This window comes from Trachypithecus francoisi, unplaced genomic scaffold (genome assembly GCF_009764315.1).
Source record: "Trachypithecus francoisi isolate TF-2019V2 unplaced genomic scaffold, Tfra_2.0 Lachesis_group16, whole genome shotgun sequence".
Classification (NCBI taxonomy): Eukaryota; Metazoa; Chordata; class Mammalia; order Primates; family Cercopithecidae; genus Trachypithecus; species Trachypithecus francoisi.
In genome coordinates, this window is record NW_022681461.1 from 4,409,021 (window position 1) to 4,433,384 (window position 24,364).

The window sequence follows — 24,364 nt, forward strand, 5'->3', positions numbered from 1 at the left end:
AACTGCCTGCTTTGGGACGGCCCCAGGCAGGCTGAGCCTTTCCTGGAGATGGAGTTCCTGGGCACTAACTGTGTTCCAGGGGATCTGAGGAAGGCTGGGCTGGGTTCTGGCTTAGTAGCGATTGGAGGAACTGCGTCATTGACTTCATCCCTGTGGTCACAGGTCACAGGAAAATACAGCAACGAAAGTGCTCCCACTGGCTGGAGGAAGGGAAGGAGCCGGCCCGGCAGGATGCATGCTCCAAAGAAGAGCTGCCCAGGAGGCCGTCACTCTCCTATTTTGGGTTGGAGACAGCGGTGGGTGAGGAGCAATGACAGAGGGGACCCGACCTGCCCTTCCAGTGGGGAGGGGCTGGGGAGGCCCGAACTGGAGCACGTTCTCTCAGCATTTCCACATGCAGGGCGCAGGGCGGTGGGTATGCAGGGTACTGGGTGCTGGGATTTGGCCCTGGTACAGAAACCACGCCCTCCAGTGACCTTTAGAACCGTATAGGCTCACTATGTGCATGTCTTCACAGTCCAGACACGCGTGACACACACTGCATCTGGAGGAGGTTGGGGTTGTCTTTTTGTTGTCGCTGGAACTGGGGACAGCGGACATGTATATTTGCCACAATTGCAACAGAAAAAAAAAACTACATCCAACATAAAAAAAATTAAATAAATGAGGTGACGAAAAAAATGCAAAGGGCCCCAGACCATCTGGGCAGAGGTGCCCGGGGCGGAAGGCAGGCCAGCCGCTGCACATGCTTTCCGTGCCCAGGCACCAGCCACGAGCATGCACACGTGCTGTGTGGGGCTGGGGGGTAGGCGCGGGCGGCCGCCGCTCCGGGGACCGACTCGTGGGGTTCCACTTTGAGATTCAATAGGTGACTTCAATGGGGTGGGGGAGGCATCCTATGAAATGTATGAAAGGTAATGAAGACAGGGAGGGGGTCGGGGGAGAAAACCAAGGGCCAGGAGGTGATAAAATACAAAAGAACAAATACAGACAGATGGACACAGATACGGGTCCACTGAGGAATCGAGCACGAGGTTTGCTACTAGACTTATAGGTCACTCTCTCAGACGTTGGGTGGTAAACCGTCCAGCCTGCAAATGAATATAAAGGGAAGAAAACAAAGAGACACTCATCAAGTACAGGTTGCTGCGATTCCTCCTCCACACCAACAGCCACACCAGCCTCGTCACTTAACATCCACGGCTCCATCTAGCCCAGCCCGGAGCACCAAAGCCACTGACCATGTAATGGGAAGGAGGCAGCGGGAGAGCAGAAGAGAAGCAGCCCGGAGAGGGGCGGGCAGGGTGGGGTGGGCGGGGCGGGGCGGCTTCATGGTCACCATGATTTCTCTGGACAGAGATGGTGAGGACAGGAGAGCACCTTATTGAGCAGCTGCTGCTGTCCACGCAGCGTTGACGAGAGAATTTCCTCCTCAAGGCCAAACTCCCAGCTCGAAAGCTGTGCCCTCGTCCCCCCAGCCGGCCCTCTGGACTTTGGAAGGACCCGGTGTTTAGCACCATCTGGCTCCGCTGTGGGGGTGGGGGTGGGGCAGCCAGTGCCTGGGAACTGGCGCCGGAGCACACGGCCGGATGCCAGGTCCCCTGCCCTCCCCAGTCCTAGCCACTTCCCCAAGGTCCGCTCTAGCAAAGCATCACCTCCCCCTGAGCTGCTGACAAGCAAGACTTGGTGGTGGTTGGGACAGCTCCATTCCTGTCATCCACAGACTACGTCTTTTTTTTTTTTTTCTCCTTTTTAAAAGAAGCCTCTCAACAGCCTTTGCCACAGCTCGCAACCCCTCTACACAATACGGGCGTGCTCCTGGGGACACCACTGAGGCCCTACGTGGCTAGCACATGCTCGGAGACAGGCAAGCTGGAAATCACCTTGGCCACGCGCTCCGCCTCCATCACTGGCTAAGCCGGAGCAGATGTCCGAAGACAGGGAGGCCCGGACGGAGCAGGGCTGCTGGGTCTGCACTGCCTTCCCGCTCGGGCCCGTGCTGTCTGCAGTAAGCCCCACACTGGCTTGGGCAGGGTCCTTAGCGGGAGGGCCTCTGCTGGAGTCAGCCAAGTGACCTGGGCGGGGGGAGAAGAGGCGACAGGCACGATGAGGCCCGCCGGGTCGGGGCTGTGTGGATTGAGTCTGTTCTGCCTGCTTGTTGCTGGGTGACCTTGGGGAAGCTCACATCTCCTGCAGACCACAGGCACATGGCCACATCTCCCACACAGGAGTGATGGGGAAGAGCAAAGAAAGTGCCCAGTCTCTACCAGCCCCCACTACCGTGCTGGACTTGTGTTGAGCAAATATAGTGACAGAAGACACACCCAGGCACAGAGTGGCCTGTGTACTTCTCGTCTCAGTCTTCCCTTGGCTCTGGGAGCTGTCTCTGAATTCGTGTAATGGGTATAACTCATGGATGTGTACCCCAAAGGTTGTGGGCTTAGAGTGAGCTTACGGTGGCTTGCCTGGCATGCTTGGGGACTTGGGCTCACAGGGGCTCCAGCCCACAGTGCCAGGGCTCTCGACCAGCAAGCAGGCTGCACTGCTGCTCAGGAGGCCTCAGGAAGCCCTGACATGCAGGGATGTGGGCTGGTGACTGCCCGGGGCCAGGACAGTGCCACTCCATGACTAGGTGTCACCTTTAACAAGACTGGGAGATCATCACCGTCCTCCCGTCCTCCCCGGCCCCTAACGACAGCGGCTCGGCTGGCACACACCCAAGAAATGGGTCAAAGGAAGCAGCCGCCATCCGTCCACACAGTGCCCTGCAGAGGAGCAGGTGAGGGAGGGCAGCCTGAGCTTCCCTGGCACAGCCTGCAGCCTAAGGGCTCAGGCCCAGCGCTGAGCAGCCCCTGCCAACTCACGGACCTTGCCTCTCTCTCTGCGTGAGGACAGAGAACCAGGACTGCCTTCATGCTGCAATGACTCCCCTGCTCCAGGGAAAGGAGATGCAGTAAGGAGACAACCCCGAGTGGCCTTCGAGGTCCGAGGGCGTCACACCCGCACGGAGCCTACCTCCCAGGCTCACTCAGGGGTCCCCAGGCCCGCTCCCATCCCAGCCCTGCGCCCGGAGGCCGACCTGTGCTGGAGGCCACGACCTTGAGCTGCCGCACCAGGGGGTTCAGCAGCTTGCCCGCCTTCAGCTTGCTCTTGCTGGTTTTCCTCCGGCGGCCAGTGGGGGGCGCCGTGTGGAAGAAGCCCACGTTGGGAGGCAGTGGCTTGCCCAGGCGGCGGTACAGAGCCTCGATCTCCTGCTTCTGCTGGCTCTGCAGCTCAGAGATCTCCTTCAGGTGCCTGCAGGAGGGGACAGGAGAGAGCGCCACTGGGCTTCCTCGGCGTTTCCAATACCACCAGCCGCTCCAGGAGGGAGGCGCCGTGGGAGAACATGGGGTGCAGGGTGGGCGCCCCGCCTGTGCCTTGGCCTGGACCACTCAAAGAGCCACATGGGGGCTGTAAAATGACACTGTTTGTTCATATCTAAATGGGGAGGTGCCAAGGTGGGGGGCCTCTGGCATCGATGTGCCCAACGGCACGGGCCAGACTAAGGAGCCTCAAACTTCCAAATACCTAGACTCAAAACGCTTACATTGATACTTACAATGAAAGTCCCAAACACGAACACAGGTGAGGGGAAACCAGCAGGTGCCAGGCATGCCAGGCACCAGAGACTGCCTCTGTTTATCAGGCAAATGTGTGTTACTTCCTCCATGGGGGAAACAGAGTGGAAGGCCAAGGGATGCAGAGGGGAGGAAACAGAGGGGAAGAAGGTAGGGGGGTAGAATGGGGAGGGGAGTAGGCCGAAGAGAGGATGGGGAGGGGAGGAGGCCAAGGGGAGGAAGGTGAGGGAAGAATGGAGAGGGGAGAAAGGTGAGGGAAGGATGGAGGGGGAGGAAGATGAGGGGAGGATGCAGAGGGGAGGATGGAGAAGGGAGGATGGAGGAGGAGGAGGAAGGTGAGGGGAGGAAGGGGAGGATGGAGGGAGGAAGGTGAGGGGAGAATGGAGAGGGGAGGAAGATGAGGGGAGGATGGTGAGAGGAGGTTGGTGAGGGGAGGAAGGAGAGGGAAAGATGGAGAGGGGAGGAAGGTGAGGGAAGGTTGGAGAGAGGAGGAAAGTGAGTTGAAGATGGAGAGGGGAGGGAGGTGAGGGGAGGATGGAGAGGGGAGGATGGAGAGAGGAGGAAAGTGAGTTGAGAATGGAGGGGGAGGAAAGTAAGGGGAAGATGGAGAAAGGAGGAAGGTGAGGGGAGGATGGAGAAGGGAGGAAGGTAAGGGAAGGAAGGTGAGGGGAGGATGGAGAGGGGAGGATGGAGGGGGAGGATGGAGGGGGAGGAAGGTGAGGGGAGGATGGAGAAGAGACGATGGAGAGAGGAGGAAAGTGAGTGAGGATGGAGACGGGAGGAAAGTGAGGGGAAGATGGAGAGAGGAGGAAGGTGAGGGGAGGATGGAGGGGGAGGAAGGAGGGGGAGGAAGATAAGGGGAGGAAGGTGAGGGGAGGATGGAGAGGGGAGGATGGAGAGAGGAGGAAAGTGAGTTGAGAATGGAGGGGGAGGAAAGTAGGGGAAGATGGAGAAAGGAGGAAGGTGAGGGGAGGATGGAGAAGGGAGGAAGGTAAGGGAAGGAAGGGGAGGGGAGGATGGAGAGGGGAGGATGGAGGGGGAGGAAGGTGAGGGGAGGATGGAGAAGAGACGATGGAGAGAGGAGGAAAGTGAGTTGAGGATGGAGAGGGGAGGAAAGTGAGGGGAAGATGGAGAAAGGAGGAAGGTGAGGGGAGGCTGGAGGGGGAGGAAGGAGGGGGAGGAAGATAAGGGGAGGAAGGTGAGGGGAGGATGGAGAGGGGAGGATGGAGAGAGGAGGGAGGTGAGGGGAGGAGGGTGAGGGGAGGAAGGTGAGGGGAGGATGGAGAGGAGAGGATGGGGAGGGGAGGAGCTGGGCCTCCCTGCTGCATCACAGTGCCCTGAGCTTCTGCAAGGTCCAAGGCCACCCCAGGGGCCCTGGCTGGAGGCCTGTAAACCCTTGCCTTCACCCCAAGTGCCCCTCCTCTTCCTTTGATGACAAGGAAAACAGGTAGTTCACAAGGTCGGAAATGAGGAAACAAGTTCTGATTTTACTCCTGAATTTCAACACCCGCCACACAGGCTTTTTTTTTTTTTTTTTTAATGACTTCCTCTACTAAAAAAAAAAAAAAAAAAAACAAAACAAAACTCCAAACGGCTTTCTCCCTACAAACACCAGGGAGACACAGCATCAGATGATCTTCTGGAAGGGAGTACTATTTCAAGAGAGTGCCGACTGCCCCAGGGTTGGGGAATGGCTGCATGGGCAGGGAGCGTCTTATCCAGGCTGGAGCTGATCCAGGCTGGTGGCTCTGCTCCGAGGCTGCACCCACATGGCCCAGCTCCCATGGTCCCAGACTGCAATGTGGCTCCCACACTGGGGGTGCCTGGACTGCTCCAAGCTGCCCCTGGGCAGCTCACCACAGAGCCCTGCAGCCTGGGACGTCTGAAAGCACAGCCTGGGCTCAACACAGGGTTCCTGGAGTCCTAGGAAACCCCAATGCTCATGGCAGAAATGCTGCAGTGAGGCACAGGCACCTCGGTATTCAGAGGGTTCAAATGAAAGTAAGGTTGGGGAGCTGCTGGCTACTGCCTATCAGATGCCAAGTCACCTCAATTCCCAGTTGAGGCTGAAAATTTACCCCACCCTCTCCTAAATAGCCCCCAATTCCCCCTGGACTCCACGGCCCTCCCAGCATCCACCTTCCTGTTCTTAGGCTCCTGAACTCTCTCCTTCTGGTCCTCTCCCTGCCCGTTTCCTAGGCCCCACCTGCCCCTGGCTCCCAACCACTTCTGCCATTTCTAGTCCCTACCCCATTATCTCTACCCTCTGTCTCTGGCTCCTGGCCCCTGTCACCCAGGATACAGGCTCTCAGAGCCTACAGCAGCTCCTCTCCCCAGTGTTTTCACATCCACACCTTCCTGCCCCCTACAAGCCTCTCTTCATAGCAGCCACAGCTGGGCTATGGCTTGGCAACATCTCAGCTCCCCTTTGTTCCTGCTGACTCTGACCACTGTCTCCCCAGGGTGACATTCCTGCTGAGCAAACGTGCCCAGGATCTGCTGCCCTCTATCCCAAAAGGTTCTAGGTCATGCCCACCTTGGGCCCCATCCACTCTCTGGCCTCCACCAAGTATCTGTTGGGCCATGTGGCCAATGGGGACCACCCTCCTGGATGCCTCTAAGATCAGCAGTGATTCCACCCATCCCTAGCTTCCTGCCTCTCCCAGCAGCTCCAGTTCCCTCCTCAGTTCTGCACGAACACACAGACACTCACTATATCCTCAATGCACGGCACTGACCACCCCAGCAGCCTGGGCAGACAGTCTCTTCGCCCCTGTGCACACTGTGTAGAGAGGGTTCGTAGGAGAGAAAGGAGATGTGCATGGCTCCTCCCACCTAAGCCTGTGATTTCCAACAGGACGCGACTTACAAATGTGCCTTCAGGCACTGGTGAATTTGGTGTCAGCCCTCCCATCCTGAAGGACATCTCAGTAACCCCCCAGCTGCAGCAAGACAGAATAAATATTTGCTGGATGAGGGAAAGAGACAAGGAGAAAGAGAGAGGAAGAGAAAGAGGGGGAGAGAGGGACAGAGACAAAGAAAGGAGAGACATAGAGGAATAGAGAGTGGCAGAGACAGAGTGAGGGGAAGCGAGACAGGGAGAGAAGGAATGAAAGGGGTGGGGAGAGAGAGAGAGAGAAGAAGAAGAAAGAGGGAAGGAGACAGATGAGAGGCAGAGAGAGTGAGGAAGACACATGCCTCAGTGATCCCCCAAGACATCTCCAAGGCCAGCAGGAGGCGTGGCACCCAGAGAAGCCAGAAGCCAGGCAGACAACAGGGTGGTGGCCGGCCCAGCCCGGAGGACTCCGAGTGGGAGACTGCCTACTCAAAACCACAGGGAGGCTGGGCCTGGCGGCTCACACCCGAAATCCCAGCACTTTGGGAGGCCAAGGCAGGTGGATCATTTGAGGTCAGGAGTTTGAGACTAGCCTGGCCAACATGGTGAAACCCCGTCTCTATTAAAAATACAAAAATCCACCGGGCATGGTGGCAGGCGCCTATAATCCCAGCTACTCAGGAGGCTAAGGGAGGAGAATCGCTGAACCTGGCAGGTGGAGGTTGCAGCAAGCGAAGATTGCGCCACTGCACTCCGGGTTGGGTGACAGAGCAAGACTGTCTCAAAAACAAAAGCCTTCATCACTCCTTTGTCACCTGCTTGGCAGCCCCAAGTGGGCGCTGCTTGGCCAGGACTTCAGCCCCGGTGCCAGGGTCCCCTCACAACCGGGAAGTGGTGCCATGGCCCGGGATGCGGACGGCGCTTCCCGCCCGCAGGACCTACTTCTCCCGCAGACTCTGCAGCTCCTTCTTGATGTCAGCGTCCTCAAGCTCCGAGTCGTTGTCACTGCTGATGTAGGACGACTGGGAATGGAAGGAGGTCACGCTGATCGTGGGGACCTTCATGCCTGCCCTGCTGGGTGTCTCAGGGCCCAGCGAGCCGGCCCGAGAAGGCCTCTGCAGGAAGGCGGTGGCCTTCTTCACGAAGTCGCCGGCCACGCTGCCACTCCCGGGCAGGGACGCCTGTTTCTGCACCGGGGGTCTCGCCCGAGGGCCCTCATCCCCAGAGTCGCTGGACACGGGCTCGCCCACGCCGACCTCGATGGAGGAGGCCGTCTGTGCCCGCCGCACCGCCAGCTTCACATCGGGGCTGGAGGGGGCCTCGTCCAGGTAGACGTCGGGAGGGGCGGAGTACCTCAGGCTGTGGGGGGAGGCCAGGGTCCACTCATCCTGAGTGCTGACCACCGAGAAGCGGCCCACAGTCTTGGCTGGTGAGCTGACATCCTGCTGCTCTGTACGTTTCCGAGGGGACCCCGGAGCTCGAGCACCGAGTGTCTGGGGGTGGCTGGCCTGGCCACCCGCTGTGGAAATGCCCACACCACTTTGAGGGGGCTCTGCTGAGCTTTCTCCAGCGACTCCACCATCCCTGTCTGTGGGCTCCATGCGTGCAGGTCTCACAAAAGCAGGTACATCCTTGGGAAAAAGCGGAGATGAAGAGGTTTCACGTGAACATCAGCACAGAGCAAACCCTGCCAAGCAGCCAGGGGGTCGCCAAGTCGCCCTTACCTGGGGGGCGCTGGGGACCACACGGGAGTCTGCGGCCACCTGCCCTCCATCTCTGCCATAGCCCAGCATGCTCCTGGGAGACGCCTCTGCTGTGGGAACATCGGAAACGTTACTGGGGTTGAAGGAGGAAGAGGCAGAGATGGCTCACAGCGGACCCAAAGCAGCCCAAAGTGATCCCACGGGAGTGCCGCCAGCCAGGCAGGACAATGGGAGGGGGCACTGGGAGGAGCCAGCTGTGGGTGCTCACAGCAGTTTTGGGAACCGCAAATACACCACGATGTCTTGGCCCCATGGCATTCTATGACAGATGCCCAACAAACCTGGGCAAGAGAAGAGGCATCAGCCCCGGGCACCCTCATGCAGCCAGGCCTTCTGTGCACCCGAAGGCCAGCACCCTGTCTCGCCCCACCGTCTGATGTGAGAGGGTCCCAGACACAGATCAACGGGGCCGGGTTCCAGCCCTGCTCCCAGGGTGTCTCAAAAACTGTCGCCCACTGCACCTGCAGCTGTTTCAGTACTCTTCATCTAGGGAGTTATTTCTGACCAGCTTTCCCAGGGGTGCCGTGAAGAGGCAACCAGAAAAGCCAAGCAAGTTGACATGGGGGTCTCGCCTGAGCTGAGACCCTCATGTGACAAAAGAAACTCGTGGGCAGGCCAGGGCATGAGCCAGACCTATGGGCCGCGGGAAAGGTGGCGGGGCAGACGGAGCCTCTGGGGAGGTTGGGGCCACCCGCACACGTACACGTGTCTTCTTTGCACACCCCACTGGAAACTCACAAGGTAACAACACCCAAATCAGATTCCCAAGGAGACCCAATCCAGTCCCTATCACGCGTCCCCAACCCGTGGGCAACACCTGACTCCCTTCCTCACATCCTCGTGCCCACCTCCAGGGATAGGAGGCTCACTGTCAAACGCACTCTCTCCACTTCTAAATGGCTCCAACCGCCAGGAAAGGTCACTACTGCCAAACTAGAATCCCTCTCCTTGGAGCTTCCCCCATGAGTTCTGCACTTTGGAAAGAGCATGGATTCGGAGTCCAAGTTATAACATTTGCAAGTTACTGAAGCTCAGTTTGCTCACCTGCCCAAGGAGCCCATGGGCTGGACACACCTCACAGCACGAGGTCAGAGCAAGAGGAGCGCCACACGCAGCCCAGCACGGTCCGGCATGGGCTGGACACACCTCACAGCACGAGGTCAGAGCAAGAGGAGCGCCACACGCAGCCCAGCACGGTCCGGCATGGGCTGGACACACCTCACAGGACCAGGTCAGAGCAAGAGGAGCGCCACACGCAGCCCAGCACGGTCCGGCATGGGCTGGACACACCTCACAGGACCAGGTCAGAGCAAGAGGAGCGCCACAAGCAGCCCAGCACGGTCCGGCATGGGCTGGACACACCTCACAGCACGAGGTCAGAGCAAGAGGAGCGCCACACGCAGCCCAGCACGGTCCGGCATGGGCTGGACACACCTCACAGCACGAGGTCAGAGCAAGAGGAGCGCCACACGCAGCCCAGCATGGTCAGGGCTGGCACTCCAACACCACCTAGCGTTTCCACCCTTGTGCGAAGACACTTTTGCTTCTGCCCCGTCCCTCATCTTCCTCAGGCTAAACATCACCAGTTCCTTGAGTACACAGCTTCTGACCCCAGTGCCAGCTGCCACAACCCCTCTTAAAGTCTGGAAATAAACGTGGCCCGGGACTACAGAGTCCCACCTGCGGCTGATGTGCACTGAGATTTCCGTTAGGAGGCTCACAGGGATCCTGATTCATATTGTGCCCATCCCCTAAGAAAGCCTGGGCTGAGAAGGAAGCTCAGACCTCACAAGATCAGTCCAGTTCCCTTAGAAGGGACACTGAGGCAGGCAGACAATGAAATGAGAAGCAAAGCAAAGATGTTTCCACAGAGACACAGTGGCAGCCAGGAGCCACAAGGGAAAGCGCTGCACCAGGTCTTCAGGGATTGCCCTGGCCTCTGGCGCTCCCAGCAGTCACAGTGCCCCGCAGCGCACTGCTCTGCTTTAGCTGAAGTAAGCCTGGGTTTTTGTGGGCATCTTGTTACCTTGCTGAAGAAAAGCAAGGGCTGGGGTGGATCCACTGGAACGTGTGCAGACCCTCAGCCACTGGAGAGTCCAGGAACTGTGACATGTCCCTGCAACATCCCAGCACCCACCAACTGGGGCTTTATCCATTTCCCCGGAGGACTTCCTCTCTCTGGAGTGTTAGCATGTGGTTCCTTCTAGAACTCTGTAGGTTTTAACTAAGTCAGGGGCATCCAGTCTTTTGGCTTCCCTATGCCACACTGGAAGATGAAGAATTGTCTTGGGCCATACATGAAATACACTAACAATAACTGATGAGCTTTAAAAAAAATTGCAAAAAAAAAAAAAAAAGAAAAAGAAAAGCTCATAAGAAGCTTACCAATTTGTGCTGGGCCCATTCAAAGCCATCCTGGGCCACATGCAGCTCACGGGCCAGAGGCTGGACAAGCTTGAATTAAATCATGACGGCCTTCTGCTGTGTCTGGGCCCCACCCTAGATGCTAAAGGATCCCTTACAGATAAAAGGATCTTTAAGAAATGCTTTTATCCCTTAAAAGATGAAAGATGAGGATGTGGATGCAGAAGGTTCTGGGGCAAGGAAGCCGGGCAGCACCTTGCGAACGCAGGGTTCAGCAGGAAGCTGTTACCTGTCACTGACGAAGATGTGCCCTGCTCCATCACAGCCCCTCGAGTGGGGGCCAGTTCTGACTTTTCCACCTGGAGAAAGAAACACAAAAAGAGAAGAGCTGTGAGACTCACACGTCAGCATCTCAGCAGTTGTATCTGCAAATCTACTCCCCTCGTCTCAAGCTGCCCCTGGGCTGTCCCAGACCCCTCTGTGTGCATGGATGGGACTGTGCCACCTGACGCTGCACAAGCATGACCCCAAACAGGGGCCACTTGTTGCAAAACACGCACGGGTGAGTCAGACACACGTGGGTGGCACACCAAGAGAGGGACAGGCCCTGAGTGAGGGTGGCTCTGCATAGTCGAGATGCCTGACCACCCCCGGGCTCGCGCCTGGGCTCCTGCCCCTGACCCAGGGCCGTGTCTCTGGGACAAGGCAGTTACTCACCAAGGGCTGGGGCAGCTGGGCACGCCCTGCAACCGCCTCATTAGGCGCTGGGGGCAGGGCCAGGTCCCCCCCGCAGACCTCTGGACGGGGCTGGTCCCCTCTCAGGGGCTCCAGGGTGAAGTCTCTGTCACCCACGTCCACAGGGGTCCCGGCTGAGGCTGAGGAGGTGGGCACGTGCTCCTGGTACAGCAGAGTCCGCAGCTTCTCGTCCAGGCTCTTGATGGTGCTGTCCACAAAGCCCACCCTGGGGGGCGGCCCTTCCCCATCCGACTCCAGGGCCGAGGGTGGCTGTGGGGGGACGGTGGGTCCCAGGGGTGGGCTTGGGAGCTGAGAAGTGGCCAGGCTGACAGCCCCCACGGAGGCAGGAAGCAGAGGAGCGGGCTGACCCAAGGCGGGCTGTGGGGCCCCGCTGTGGGGGCTGGGCTCAGGTGCAGGAGCTGGCAGGGGCTCCCCTAGGGCACTGGCCTCCCTGGTTGAGGCGGCCTCTGGAGCTGGAGCGCAAGGTCCTAGGCCCACCACGACGGGCTGCACAGCAAGCGGGACCTCGTGAGTCTCCACTAGTGGCTGAGAAGTCTCGAGCTCACTGGTCGGCCCCTGAGGGGTCCCTGGACCCCCTGCCTGGATGGCAGTTCCTGATGCTGGCTCTGGCACGGTGCTGGTGGCTGAAGCTGCTCCATCTTGGGGCAGAGCAGTCACAGGAGGGGAGGAGGGGGCCAAAGGGGCTGGGGGTCCCCCAGGAGGGTTGCTGGGGCCCGCCTGGCTCAGGAGCTGCTGACCGGCTAGAAAGCCGGGTTGTTCCTTTGAGGACAGCTGGTCTTTATAGGGCGCTGGATCTAGAAGAAATGGGGAAAATGCCTTTGTACCAGGGTACTCCGGTTCCTATCTACCTGTCTCTTCCCTGACTAAAAAGATGCCTTACACGGCCTGGCCATGGCCCCAACATGCTGGTCTTCTCTGTTTCCTGACACACCAGGCTCCTGCCTGCCTGCAGCTCAGCCCAGCTCTGGCTGCTGCTTCCTGTAACCCCTCCCACAGGTCTCTGAGCCACCAGCTTCACAACTCCAGGTCCCTGTTCCCATAGTGTCCCTTGCAGCTGAACCAGCACCACCCTTCCGTGTCCTCTGTAGCATGTGAACATCAGCTGCGGCTGTTGCCTGTCATCTGTCTGTCACCCGCATGGACAGCTCCAGAAATATACGGCTCTTGTCTATCTTGCACTGGACAAAAGTTATTCAATGAAATTTAAAAATTAGAGTTTAAGTAGTGAGCTGTACACACTTCCATGCCCAGGAGTGAGCAGGAGCCTGGAGCCTTCAGATCCAGACCCCCAGTCTTTGGTATGGTCAGAAGTGCACCCAGGGCTGGTCAGTGACCTTGTGGGAGGAATCCAGAACCCCAGCAGTATAACCAAGTCTCACAGTGCCTTATGCAGGAGCTCACAGAGCTTCCACCAGGCTCACAAGGACTGTGGGCATCTGAGATGTGGCAGGACAGTGTTTCTCAAACTTAATTGGCCTTGAAGCCCAGTTTTCCTTACTTGCAACCCAACCTTTTTTTTTTTTTTTTGGAGATGGTCTGGGCTCTGTCACCCAGGCTGGAGTGCAGTAACGCAATCTCACCTCACTGCAACCTCTGCCTCCCGGGCTCAAGCAATCCTCCCACCTCAGCCTCCCTTGTAGCTGGGACCACAGCTGGATAATTTTTGTGTTTTTCATATGAGACTGGTTTTCACCATGTTGCCCAGGCTGGTCTTGAACTCCTGGGCTCAAGCAATCCGCTGGCCTCAGCCTCCCAAAGTGTTGGGATTACAGGCATGAGCCCCCATGCCCAGTCCACTTTGTCTTTTTAAAAGACACAAACAAAATGCACACGAAAACAGAAAACTGTTTAAAAAATAAAAGGTAAGAATGGGGAGTTTACTAGGGCCCTGATGCCCTCCCTTGTGCCCCCAGACTCCCTTGGCCCCCATCCCCGGCCTGGCCCAACAAAGGTAAACTAATTTGACAAGCATTTCCTCCACTGCTCTTCTTTCCGACCTTACCGTTTGTCTCTCTAAACACCATGGTCCAGTGCTGCATGTTCTATCAATGGAATGGTACTCTACGGTGCCTGGCCTCTCTCACCTGTGTTTGTGAGATGTGTCCTTGTTGTTGTGTTTGCACAACTGCACCACGATGCACACATCCATTCTGTGCTGGTGCTCGCTGGGCTGTGGCCGGGTGGGACCACGACTAAAACTGAGGCACCGTGTGCGCGGGCCCGTGTCCCGCCAGGCACACGCCAGCGGGGAGCTGCTGGTCGCTGATCCCCTTTAGCCTTATGTAGGGGTGCTAAGCTGCTTTCCCAAGCGGAGTCAATGCCCCCACCATCGGAAGCCTCTGAGCACCCCTAGGACCGTGTGATGGCGTCTCATTGTGGTTCGCTATTGTTTTTAATTGTGGAAAAAACATCGAAGATGAGATCTGCCGTCTTAACACATTTTTAAAAAACACGACACTCTAACTATAGGCACTATGTTGTGTGTCAAAGCTCTAGAGCTTACTCAGCTGATACAACTGAAGCTTTATGTCCGCTGAACTTGGTAACTCCGTTTCCCTCTCCCTCCAGCCGCTGGCAACTTCTGTTCTGCTCTCTGCTTTGACTGTTTTAGATACCGCATATGAGAGGAATGAATCGTGTAGTCTTTCCGTGCCTGGCTTATTTCATATAGCATAATGTCCTGCAGGCTCATCCATGTCGTCGCAAATGGCAGTTTCCTCGTTTCTGTGGTTAAATAGTACTCCACTGTGCAAACACATCACGTTTTCTTTTTTTTTTTTTTTTTTTTTTTGAGATGGAGTTTCACTCTGTCGCCCAGGCTGGAGTGCAGTGGCCGGATCTCAGCTCACTGCAAGCTCCGCCTCCCGGGTTTACGCCATTCTCCTGCCTCAGCCTCCCGAGCAGCTGGGACTACAGGCGCCCGCCACCTCGCCCGGCTAGTTTTTTGTATTTTTTAGTAGAGACGGGGTTTCACCGTGTTAGCCAGGATGGTCTCGATCTCCTGACCTCGTGATCCGCCCGTCTTGGCCTCCCAAAGTGCTGGGATTACAGGCTTGAGCCACCGCGCCCGGCCATCACGTTTTCTTTATCCATTCTTCTGTCGATAGACACTCAGGTTGTTTCCGTATCTTGGCTATTGTGAATAATGCTGCAGTGAACACAGGAGAGCAGATATTTCTTCCAAACCTTGTTTTCAATTATCAGCAGTGGGATTGATGGATCATATGGTAGTTCTATTTTAATTTTTTGAGGAAGGTCCACATTGTTTTCCATAATGGCTTACTAATTTACACCACACTGCACAAAAGTGCCCTATCTCCACATCCTAGCCAATACTTGCTGTCCTTTGTTTTTGAGAGCAGCCATCTTAACAGGTGTGAGGTGATAGCTCAGTGTGGTTTTGATTTACATTTTCCTGATAATATCTAATTCAATCGAGTACCTTCTCCTGTGTTCACTGGCCATCTGAGTATCTTCTTTCAGGGCACACCTGTTCAAGTCTCTTGCCTACTTTTCTACAGAGCTGTCATTCTTTTCTTTTTAATTTGTGGTTCTTCATGGATGCTGGGTAGAGAACTGTTTGGGGGCAATCTGTACTACAGACATCTCTCGCTCTGTGACTTGCCTGTGGGCTCGATTAGTGGTGTCTTTTGATGAACAACAGTTCTCGATTTTAATACAGTCAAATATAACCAATTTTAGCCAGTCTTTCCCACTTGCATATTTTGTGGAACTTGAACATGTATATTCTACATGGAGGCCATAATGATACTGCCTCTTATTACTTCTAGGAACTTTCCTGTTTTCCCTCTTGGAGATTCACAAGCCACTTGTTACTGAGTTTTGTGTGTGGTATGAGGTCATCTCCCTGTGTGGATACCCTACTGTCCCAGCTCCTTCTGTTGAGAAGACCATCCTGTCTCCACTGTCTGGCAATCCGACCTTTCTTGTCAACCATGTGTCCAAAGATGTGGGCCTGCTTCTGAACTGTCTTGACTCCATTACTCAATGTCTCTGTCCTTGTTCTAGGACCAGACTGTCTCTGTGACTCCAGGTTTACATGAGTCAAAACATCTAGGAGAATGATATCCTTCCCCTAGAAGCTGTCTTGGTTTTGACTGGCTTTTGCATTTCTATAAAGAGTTATATAATCAGCTTGTTGATGCTTATTTAGAAATCGTTAGAATCTGAATCTACAGACCTGGTTGGGAAGAAATTTTTATAATACTGAATCTTCCAGTCCATGAATATGGTACATATCTTCCTACTCGTTTCTTTTAAAAATTTCTCTCAGTGTTTTATAGTTTTTGGTATACAGATCTTACATACTTTTTGTCAGACTCATACACTGGTGTTTGGCATTTTTGTGTTAATATAAATTGAATTTTTCAATATTCCTTATTTTCTGATTGTTGTTGGTATACAGAAAGATAACTGCAGTCTGTAGCTACTTCACTAACTTATTAATTCTAATTTATCTGTAAATTTAAATCTCTATGTATATAATCATGTTATCAGCAAACACTGATAGTTTTATTTCTTCCTTTCCAATCCTTATCACTTTTTAACACAGTAATTGTGTTAATACTATTAGATATTGAGGCAAAATGGTAAAATTACAGTGTTACCAAAAGGCCACAATTATTTCTACTTCAAAATAGAAAGAGTTTTAGCAAATGTATTCCTTGGAAATAACTGCTATTTAGCCCAATAATTTTATAGTTAGAGCTTCTGAGTCAAAGAAGAGTTATCTTGTTCTGTCCAAATTTTTAACAAAAAATAGTAATGCTAAAAGGAATATTACCTTTTATGTAACACTATATAGCATTATATTGATCAGAACAATCGTTCAGCTCAGTGTCTACTATGTGGCATACATTATGTATTTATTTCCATTTACAGAGTAGTTGATATTGGAGTAGATAATAGAAAAACACCAACCTCAAGTTGGTATCAACTCAAATAAGCAAACATTTTCTTTGGAAGACTGTGTTTAGAGATAAATAGCATTTTCTTCAAAAGAAAAATTAAGTGATTGTGACACCAGCATGACACTTCCTTATATATACTTACAAAAAGTGGTCAGGGCATTGGCTCTTAAATTGGGCTACAGGTTGGGTCTTACCCCTAGAAATCCAGATTTAGCTGCATGAGGCAGGGCCTGGGCTTCTTCAGTCCTATTGCTTTCTCTTCTTTTTCTTTCTCCCTTTTTACCTCTGCCCCTTCCTTCCTTCCCTGCCCACCAACCCCTACTGCTCCCCACAATATCTAGGACACAGGTTACTGAATAGAAGTGGTGAGAATGGGCATCCTTATCTTGTTCCCCATCTCAAAGAGAAAACATTCCACATTTCACCATCAAGAATATTTGCTGGTTTTTTTTTTTTTTTTTTTTTTTGTAAAAATAGAATTTCCCATCTATTGGGACATAGTGAATAAATTGTTTATTCAAATTAAGTTAAACCAACCTTGCATTCTGAAATCACTGCAACTTAGTAACTTGTCATACATACTCTTTTCATGTATCACTAGACTTAATTTGCTACTATTTTGTTTAGTATTTTTGCAAGTGCTGATGGGAGAGGGAGAGACTGACCTGTTATCTTCCTATTTTATAATGTTCTCAGTCAGATTTTTGTGTCAAAGTTATGCTAGTTTGATAAAACAAGCTTCTTTGTTCTCTGGACGTGTTGGGTTAGATCAGAATTATTTCTTACTTAAGTATCTGTGGTAAAGCCATCAAGTTGAAACTTTTCCTTATAGGAAGGTTTTCTTCCCCTTATACACAACTGTACGTGTGGACACTCACTTAGATGGAGGCCAAGGGGTCCAAACTTATGTGCCTGATTTCTTTCTCACTGCCTTTTCTTCAGCTATGATTTCTCCTTCCCTAACATTTGAGTGAGTCCATCTTTCTCATAACTGTGAACATTTCTTGTTTTTTTGTTTTTTTATTTTTTTAACTATGCAGCATCCATTTGCTTCTTTGCTGGGTAGTGCCACTCCAAATTTCCTCTTGGGAACAACTGTCACTTACTTTAACTCCAGGGCTGTGCCTGCAATTTGGGCACAAGTCAGCGTGGATTCCAGCCACTAGCTATGACTGCTTTAGAGAATGTGTCCTTGTTCTGTAGAATGGGAGTCAGGGCCAGACGTATGAAACTTTTCGAAAAGGGTCTCTATTTTCTGTCTGCACTTGAACCTGAAAGGCTATACACTCTGAGTTGTTACAGCAATCTTGCCACCAGGAAGGGTAGACATGAGAAGGCTTCTAATGACTGATTTGACTTTTTAATGTTTATAGCACTTTTCAGATTTTCTATTTCTTCTTCAATAAGTTTGGTAAGTTGTAGTTCCCTAAGACACAATCCAAAGAAATTTTCACATTCTTATATTTGTCTTAATGTTTATAGGATTGTAGCAGTGTCCCCCACCTTTTCATCCCTAATATTGATTACATATGTATTCTCTCCCTCTCCTTTAGTCAGTCTCATCACAGGGGGCTTACTGATGGTATGAGCCTTTTCAAAGAACCATTGCCAAGCTCTGTTGATACTCTGTTGTATATTTGTTTACTATGTCATTAATTTATGTTCTTATCTATTTTACTTTCTCCTTTATTTCAGTTCCATTTTCTGTTTTGCTAACTTTTTGTAGTAAATACTTTTATTACTATCAGACTTTTCTCCTATCCAATATATGCATTTAAAGGCTACAAAGTTTCTGCTCAATATGCTGTAACTGCATCTCACAAATTTTGATATGTAATATTTTCATCAGCATGACATTCTTATCATCATTCAGAATGTTTTATTAGTTTCCATTGTAATTCCTTCTTTGCCTAATGAGATATTTGTAAATGCATTGCTTAACCATCAAATGTGGATATTTTCTAGTTATCTTCTAGTTAATGAGTTCGGGTTTACTTCCAACTTTAATCAAAAGCATGTGTCAAGTGATTTTCATTCTTTGAAACTTGTTGAGATTTGTTTTGGGTCTGCGTGAGGTTAAATCAAAAATATGCTGTGTGCATGAAAAAATCGTGTATTCTTCAGCTGCCGAGTACAGTGTCCTGTATATATAAGATACTAATTCTGTGGCTGAAATTTTCTCTATCCCTACTGAGTGTCTCCCTATTCCAAAAGTTAAAATATCCCATGAGGACTGTAAATTGCTCCATTTGTTTTAGTTGTGTTAATTTTTACTTTATGCATTTTGAGGCTTTATTACTAAACATAAGCAAACATTAATTTATTATATCCTCCTGGCCAGCTGAGTCTTTCTTTCACCATTACGTTTTTGCCTTAAAATCTACATTGATATAAAAATATAGACAATAGCTTTCTCTAGGTTAGTATTTTGTGTGTTCTTTTTCCATTTTTTTTTTTACTTTTAATAATTTTATAATCTTAATGTCTTAGTTTGTTTTGGTTTTTTTCACTTTTGAGAATATTTGAGATTTAGTCCATTTACATTTAATTACTGATCTACTTGGGTTAAAACTAGCATCTTACTAAAGTTTTTTTTTTTTTTTTTTTTTTTTTTGAGATGGAGTCTCGCTCTGCCGCCCGGGCTGGAGTGCAGTGGCCGGATCTCAGCTCACTTCAGCTCACTGCAAGCTCCGCCTCCCGGGTTCACGCCATTCTCCTGCCTCAGCCTCCCGAGTAGCTGGGACTATAGGCGCCCGCCACCACGCCCGGCTAGTTTTTTGTATTTTTTAGTAGAGACGGGGTTTCACCGTGTAAGCCAGGATGGTCTCGATCTCCTGACCTCGTGATCCACCCATCTCGGCCTCCCAAAGTGCTGGGATTACAGGCTTGAGCCACCACGCCCGGCCACTAAAGATTTCTATGTGTTCTCCATGTTCAGTGTTTCTGTTTCTTTCCTTCCTTGCCATATTTAAAACACTCCTTCCCCACCTGCCCCCTCCACCACAAGTGTGGAGGTTATCTGCTGTTCTACGAGTCTCACAGGGGTTACTCTAGAGACTATCATTTGCATTCTTGATTTGGCTCTCTGCCCAGGCAACACGGAATCCTGGAGCCCTTTAAGTGCATTTCCTGCCTCCTGATAAATATGCCCCATTTTCATGCATTTTAACATACCACACATTTTAAATCTCAAGACATTATTTTTTACATCCAGTCAAAATGCACTTAGATGTACTCATACAATTATAATTCCATTGGTTTTTGTTCCTACCTGCATTCTGGCCTTTCATCTGCGGTCACTGTTCTTCTGTCTAAAAATATTCCCTTTAGTATTTCTTTAATTGAGCTGTGAAGGTGATGACTGCTTTTCTCTTCATTTCATCTTCATGGAAGTCAGATCCTTTCACCAATATTTGAGGTTGGGGCTTATTTCCTTCAGCACTGCGAGGACAGCACTATCCCTTGTCCACTGACATATGTTGTCTGTACTGAGACAGGGGCTTCCAAACCTTTAAAGGACCTGTTTTTTCTTTGGCATCCTTTAAATTTTCCCATGTGCCTTTGGTTTTCAACACTTTATGATATATGTAAGTGCGATTTTTTTTTTTTTTTTGAGACGGAGTCTTGCTCTGCCACCCAGGCTGGAGTGCAGTGGCCGGATCTCAGCTCACTGCAAGCTCCGCCTCCCGGGTTTATGCCATTCTCCTGCCTCAGCCTCCCGAGTAGCTGGGACTACAGGTGCCCGCCACCTCGCCCGGCTAATTTTTTTTTTGTATTTTTAAGTAGAGACAGGATTTCACCGTATTAGCCAGGATGGTCTCGATCTCCTGACCTCGTGATCCGCCCGTCTCGGCCTCCCAAAGTGCTGGGATTACAGGCTTGAGCCACCGCGCCCGGCCCGGATTTATTTTTTAACTTACAGAGTTTGGAAGTTTCTTGAATTAGTGGCTTCCAGCCTTCCAATTATCTGCATTATCTCTTCAAACTTTTTTTTTTGCCGCATTCTCTTGCTTTCTGGGACTCCAATTACATGATGTGTTTGACCATCTCACTGTAACCTCTATATTTCTTAGCACCTCTTTTCTATTTTCTACTGTTTTCATTATCCTTATTTTACTTTAGTTTCTTCAGAGCTACCTATTTAGCTTGCTGATTCTCTCTCTGGCAGTGTACAAACCATCCTCTGATGTCTTAATTTTAACTAATGTATTTTTCAGTTCTACAACTTCCATTTAAACTTCCATTTAGCTCTTTTTTTTTTTTTTTTTGGCATAGTTTCTAATTCTTTGACAAAAATTTTAATCTAGTCATTTGTCTCTTTTAATGCAGTAGGCAAACTTCATTCTCAGTCTGGTAACTACCATCAGGAACCTCTGCTGGCATGCTTTGTTACTGCTGTTTGGATCTTAATAGCTTTATTTAGGTGTAATTGCTACAATAAGTTGCACATATCTAAGTTTTGACACAGGCATATAAGTAAAATCATCACAATCAATCCAATGAACACAGTCATCACCCTCCTGGATGTTTCCTTGTGAACCTTGTGTTCGCTCTTCCCTCTCCTTTCCTGCCACACCTTTGTTCCCAACTACTGATCTGCTTTCAGCCACCACAAATAACTGTGCATTTTCTAGAATTTTACATACATCCAGTCACATGGCAAGCATTCTTTCTTGTGTTCATTCAGCATATTCTGAAAATCATCCATGCTGCAATGGGTATCAATAATTGATTCCTTTTTACTGCAGAGTAGCATTAAAGTATATGAATAAACCACAAAGTGTTTCACAAAGGCAGGTGGAAAAATTCAAAGAATGTTAGAGAAAAAACAGGTTCTTTAAAGGTTTGGAAGATTCTGCCACAGTACAGACAACATATGCCGGTAGACAAGGAATAGTGCTGTCCTCACGGTGCTGAAGAAAATAAGCCCCAGCCTCAAATCCTGGGGAAAGGATCTGATTTCAATGAAAATGAAATTAACACAAAAGCATTCATCAGCTGCACATTTCAACTCAAGAAATGTGGAGGATGGACACCTGAGCCATTTCCAGGTCTTGGCTATTATCAATAATGCTGCTATGAACATTCCTTTGCAGTGTATAGGCATCTGTTTTAACTGATTTTGGTTAAATACACAGAAGTAAACTGGCTGGATCACATGGTTATCTGCACATTTACTTTTAAAAGAAATTACCAAACTGTTTTCCAAAGTGGCTGTAGCATTTCATACAGTGCACAAGAGTTCCAGCTCCTCCATGGCCTCGCCAACACGTGATCTCTTAAAGTTGAGTTATTTTAATAGGTGTCTCATTGTGGTATTAATTTGCATTTCCCTACTGAATAACCATCTTTTCATACACCCCTTTGGCATCCACATATCTTTGGTGAAGCATCTGTACCAACCTTTTCATTAGATCGTTTATTTTCTTACCTTTGTCTTTTGAGAGTTCCTGATATTATCTGGATACAAGACCTTTATCACATATATGCTTGGAAAATATTTTCTCCTAGTCTCTAGTCTATGTTTTCATTCCTTTTGTGTCTGTCAAAGAGTAGACGGTTTAAACTTTGATGAATTCAGTTTACTAATTTTTTGTTTTACAGATCATGCTTTGATGTTGTAGCTTAGAAATCTCTGCTGACCCAAGGTTACCCAAATTTTCTCCTATGTCTTCTACTATAAGTTTCATAGTCTTCAGTGTTACATTTAGTTCTCCATTCTATTTTGAGTGGATTTTTGTATACAGCATGCGGTATGAATAAATTTTTTTTTTTTGTATAAGGATGATCAACTGTTCTAAGACTGAAAAGATTATCCTCTCTTCCCTGAAAGTCATTTAAATGTTTATCAAAAACCAAGCATCTGTAGGTTGTGTGGGTTGATTTCCAGACTATTTCATTTTGTTGACCTAGTTGTCTTTGCATCAATACCACATTGTCTTGATCACTGTAATTTTATAATAATTATTGAAATCTGGCATTGTTAGTTATCTGATTTAGTTCTGTTTCCAATTTTCCATGTCCTTTGTGTTTTCATGTGAAATCCAGAGCTGGCTTCTCAGTTTCTACAAAGACTGCTGGTCTTCTGACTGCAACTCATTGGCTCTGTAGGTCAATTTAGGGAGAATGAGCACTGTAACAATACTGCGTCTTCTGACCCATGAATAGGGCACTTGTTTGGATCTTCTTTAATTTCCATTAGCACTGTTCTGCAGTTTTCACTGTACAGATCTTGCACATACTGTCAGGTTTTAACCCTAAATAATCCATACACAGATAATTTTTTAGAATTTCAATCTTTGATTGTCGTTAGCATACAGAAATACAACTGCTTTTCATACATTGATCACATATCTTACCACCCAGCTCACTTATTGATTCTAGTTGTGATGGGGATTCCATTTGTTTTTCTACACAAACATGTTTTCTGTAAATAAAGAAGGGTTTAGTTCTTCCTTTTCAACCCGGATGTGTTTGATGCCCTTTTCTTATGAAGTGCCCAGAAGCTCCAGGTGGATGAAGAGAGGTGGAAGAACAGACATCCTCACCCAGTTCCCGATCTTCGGGGATGCGGCTGTTCACCATGAAGTACGATGCTGCCTGTAGGATTCTGCATATTCCCTTCATCAGGTTGAGGAAGTTCCTTTCAATTCCAAGTGTTCTGAGGATGTTTACAATTGTTGGGTTTTGTCAACCGCTTTTTCTGCATTTATTGAGACAACCATATGAATTGTTGTTGTTTTCTAGTTGATCACTACGGTGAATTACACTTCCAGAGCTTTTTGAACATATGAACTACAGTTATAGTAATTGTCTTAATGTGCTTGTCTGCTAATCCTAATGTCTGCATCAGTTACGGTTTGGTTTAGAAGGTAGCATTTTTCTTATGTTGTCCTGTCTCATAATTTGGATTGGATACCAGATGATGTAAAATATACCATATTGGGTGCTGGATGAATTTGTATTCCTATAAACATTCTTGAAGTGTGTTGTGGGATGCAGTGAAGTTACTTTGAAACAATTTGATGTTCTCAGATCCTGCTCTTAAGATCTGACAGGTGAGATAAGAGAGGCACTTAGTCTAGGGCTAGTTACTCTCCAGGACTGAGGCAAGCACCTTTTTTGTACTGTACCCAAAACCCCTTGAATCATAAGGCTTTCCAGCTGGCTGGCAGCAACAGGCATCCCCAGGCCTGTGTGAGTTCCGAGGTCCACTCCCTCTGATCCTTCGTGGAGGGCCACTCCTCAGCCTGGGTGAGTTTCCTCACACACAGTGTTCTGCTAAATCATCCAGGGGAATCACCCGTTATCTTCAGACTCTTCTCTCCGCAGCTCTGTCCTCTCCAGAACTCTGCCTTGGAAATTCTTGACATTTGGGTCTCTCCACACTCTCAGCTTGATCTCCTCACGCCACAGTCTCCCAAGCTCTGCCTGGGCTCTTCCTTCCCCGCTCTGGAACAGAGACTTTTTCAAGGCAGTGGGCTGAGATAGCTGTAGTGACTCTTTTCAGTCTTGCTGGATCCTTCACTGACTGATGTTCAAAGCCTTGAAAAAAACATTGTTATATACATTTTGAATGCTTTTTAAGTTGTTTTCTGAAGGAAAACAAATCTAGAGCCTATTATTCCATCTTGGGCTAAAGCAGAAGTATGAGGGCCCTTTTTATGGTTGATGGTTTCTGCTGCTTTTCCTTTATGCTATCTCATCGCTGTCTCTTTATCTGCCTGGTCGTCTTTTTCAACACATGTAAACTTAAAAGAACTTTAAAACTTACCATACAGTAACATTAACTTTTTCTTTATGGGTAGGGTTCTATGAGTTTGGACACACATGTATTATCCATTTAGTTACCACCACAATCAGGATAGAAAACAATTCCATCACCCCAAAACACCTCCTTGCATGTTCCCTATATAGGAACACTCTCCTAATCTCTGGCAAGCACTGACCCTGTTCCTTATTATAGTTTAGCTTTCTAAAAATGTCATTATAAATGGAATTATACAGTACGAAGCCTTTTGAGATTGGCCTATTTCACTCAGTTTAAGGCCTTTGAGGTTCACCCATGTTGATCAATTTACCAATGATATATTGCTT

At 49.7% G+C, this 24,364-nt stretch overlaps 1 protein-coding gene across 18 annotated transcripts in view; it reads right to left on the minus strand.

Moving 5' to 3' along the window:
- The window catches only part of WNK2 (WNK lysine deficient protein kinase 2), a 141,928-nt gene that overhangs the window by 19,719 nt on the left and 97,845 nt on the right, over positions 1–24,364 (minus strand). For 7 of the 18 annotated variants that reach the window (XR_004443336.1, XR_004443335.1, XM_033236726.1 and 4 more), the window contains exons 20-24: positions 11,298–12,130; positions 10,870–10,939; positions 8,178–8,266; positions 7,396–8,084; positions 3,080–3,294 (exon numbers count right to left, since the gene is read on the minus strand). Coding sequence is in view for 10 of the 18 variants with exons in the window: in XM_033236726.1 (XP_033092617.1) it covers positions 3,080–3,294; positions 7,396–8,084; positions 8,178–8,266; positions 10,870–10,939; positions 11,298–12,130 (1,896 nt within the window). In the remaining 8 variants the exon portion in view is untranslated. Of the gene's footprint in view, positions 1–992; positions 1,092–1,883; positions 2,076–3,079; positions 3,295–7,395; positions 8,085–8,177; positions 8,267–10,869; positions 10,940–11,297; positions 12,131–24,364 lie in introns of all 18 variants that reach the window. The other 11 variants (XR_004443329.1, XM_033236720.1, XM_033236719.1 and 8 more) reach the window with 5 other exon arrangements.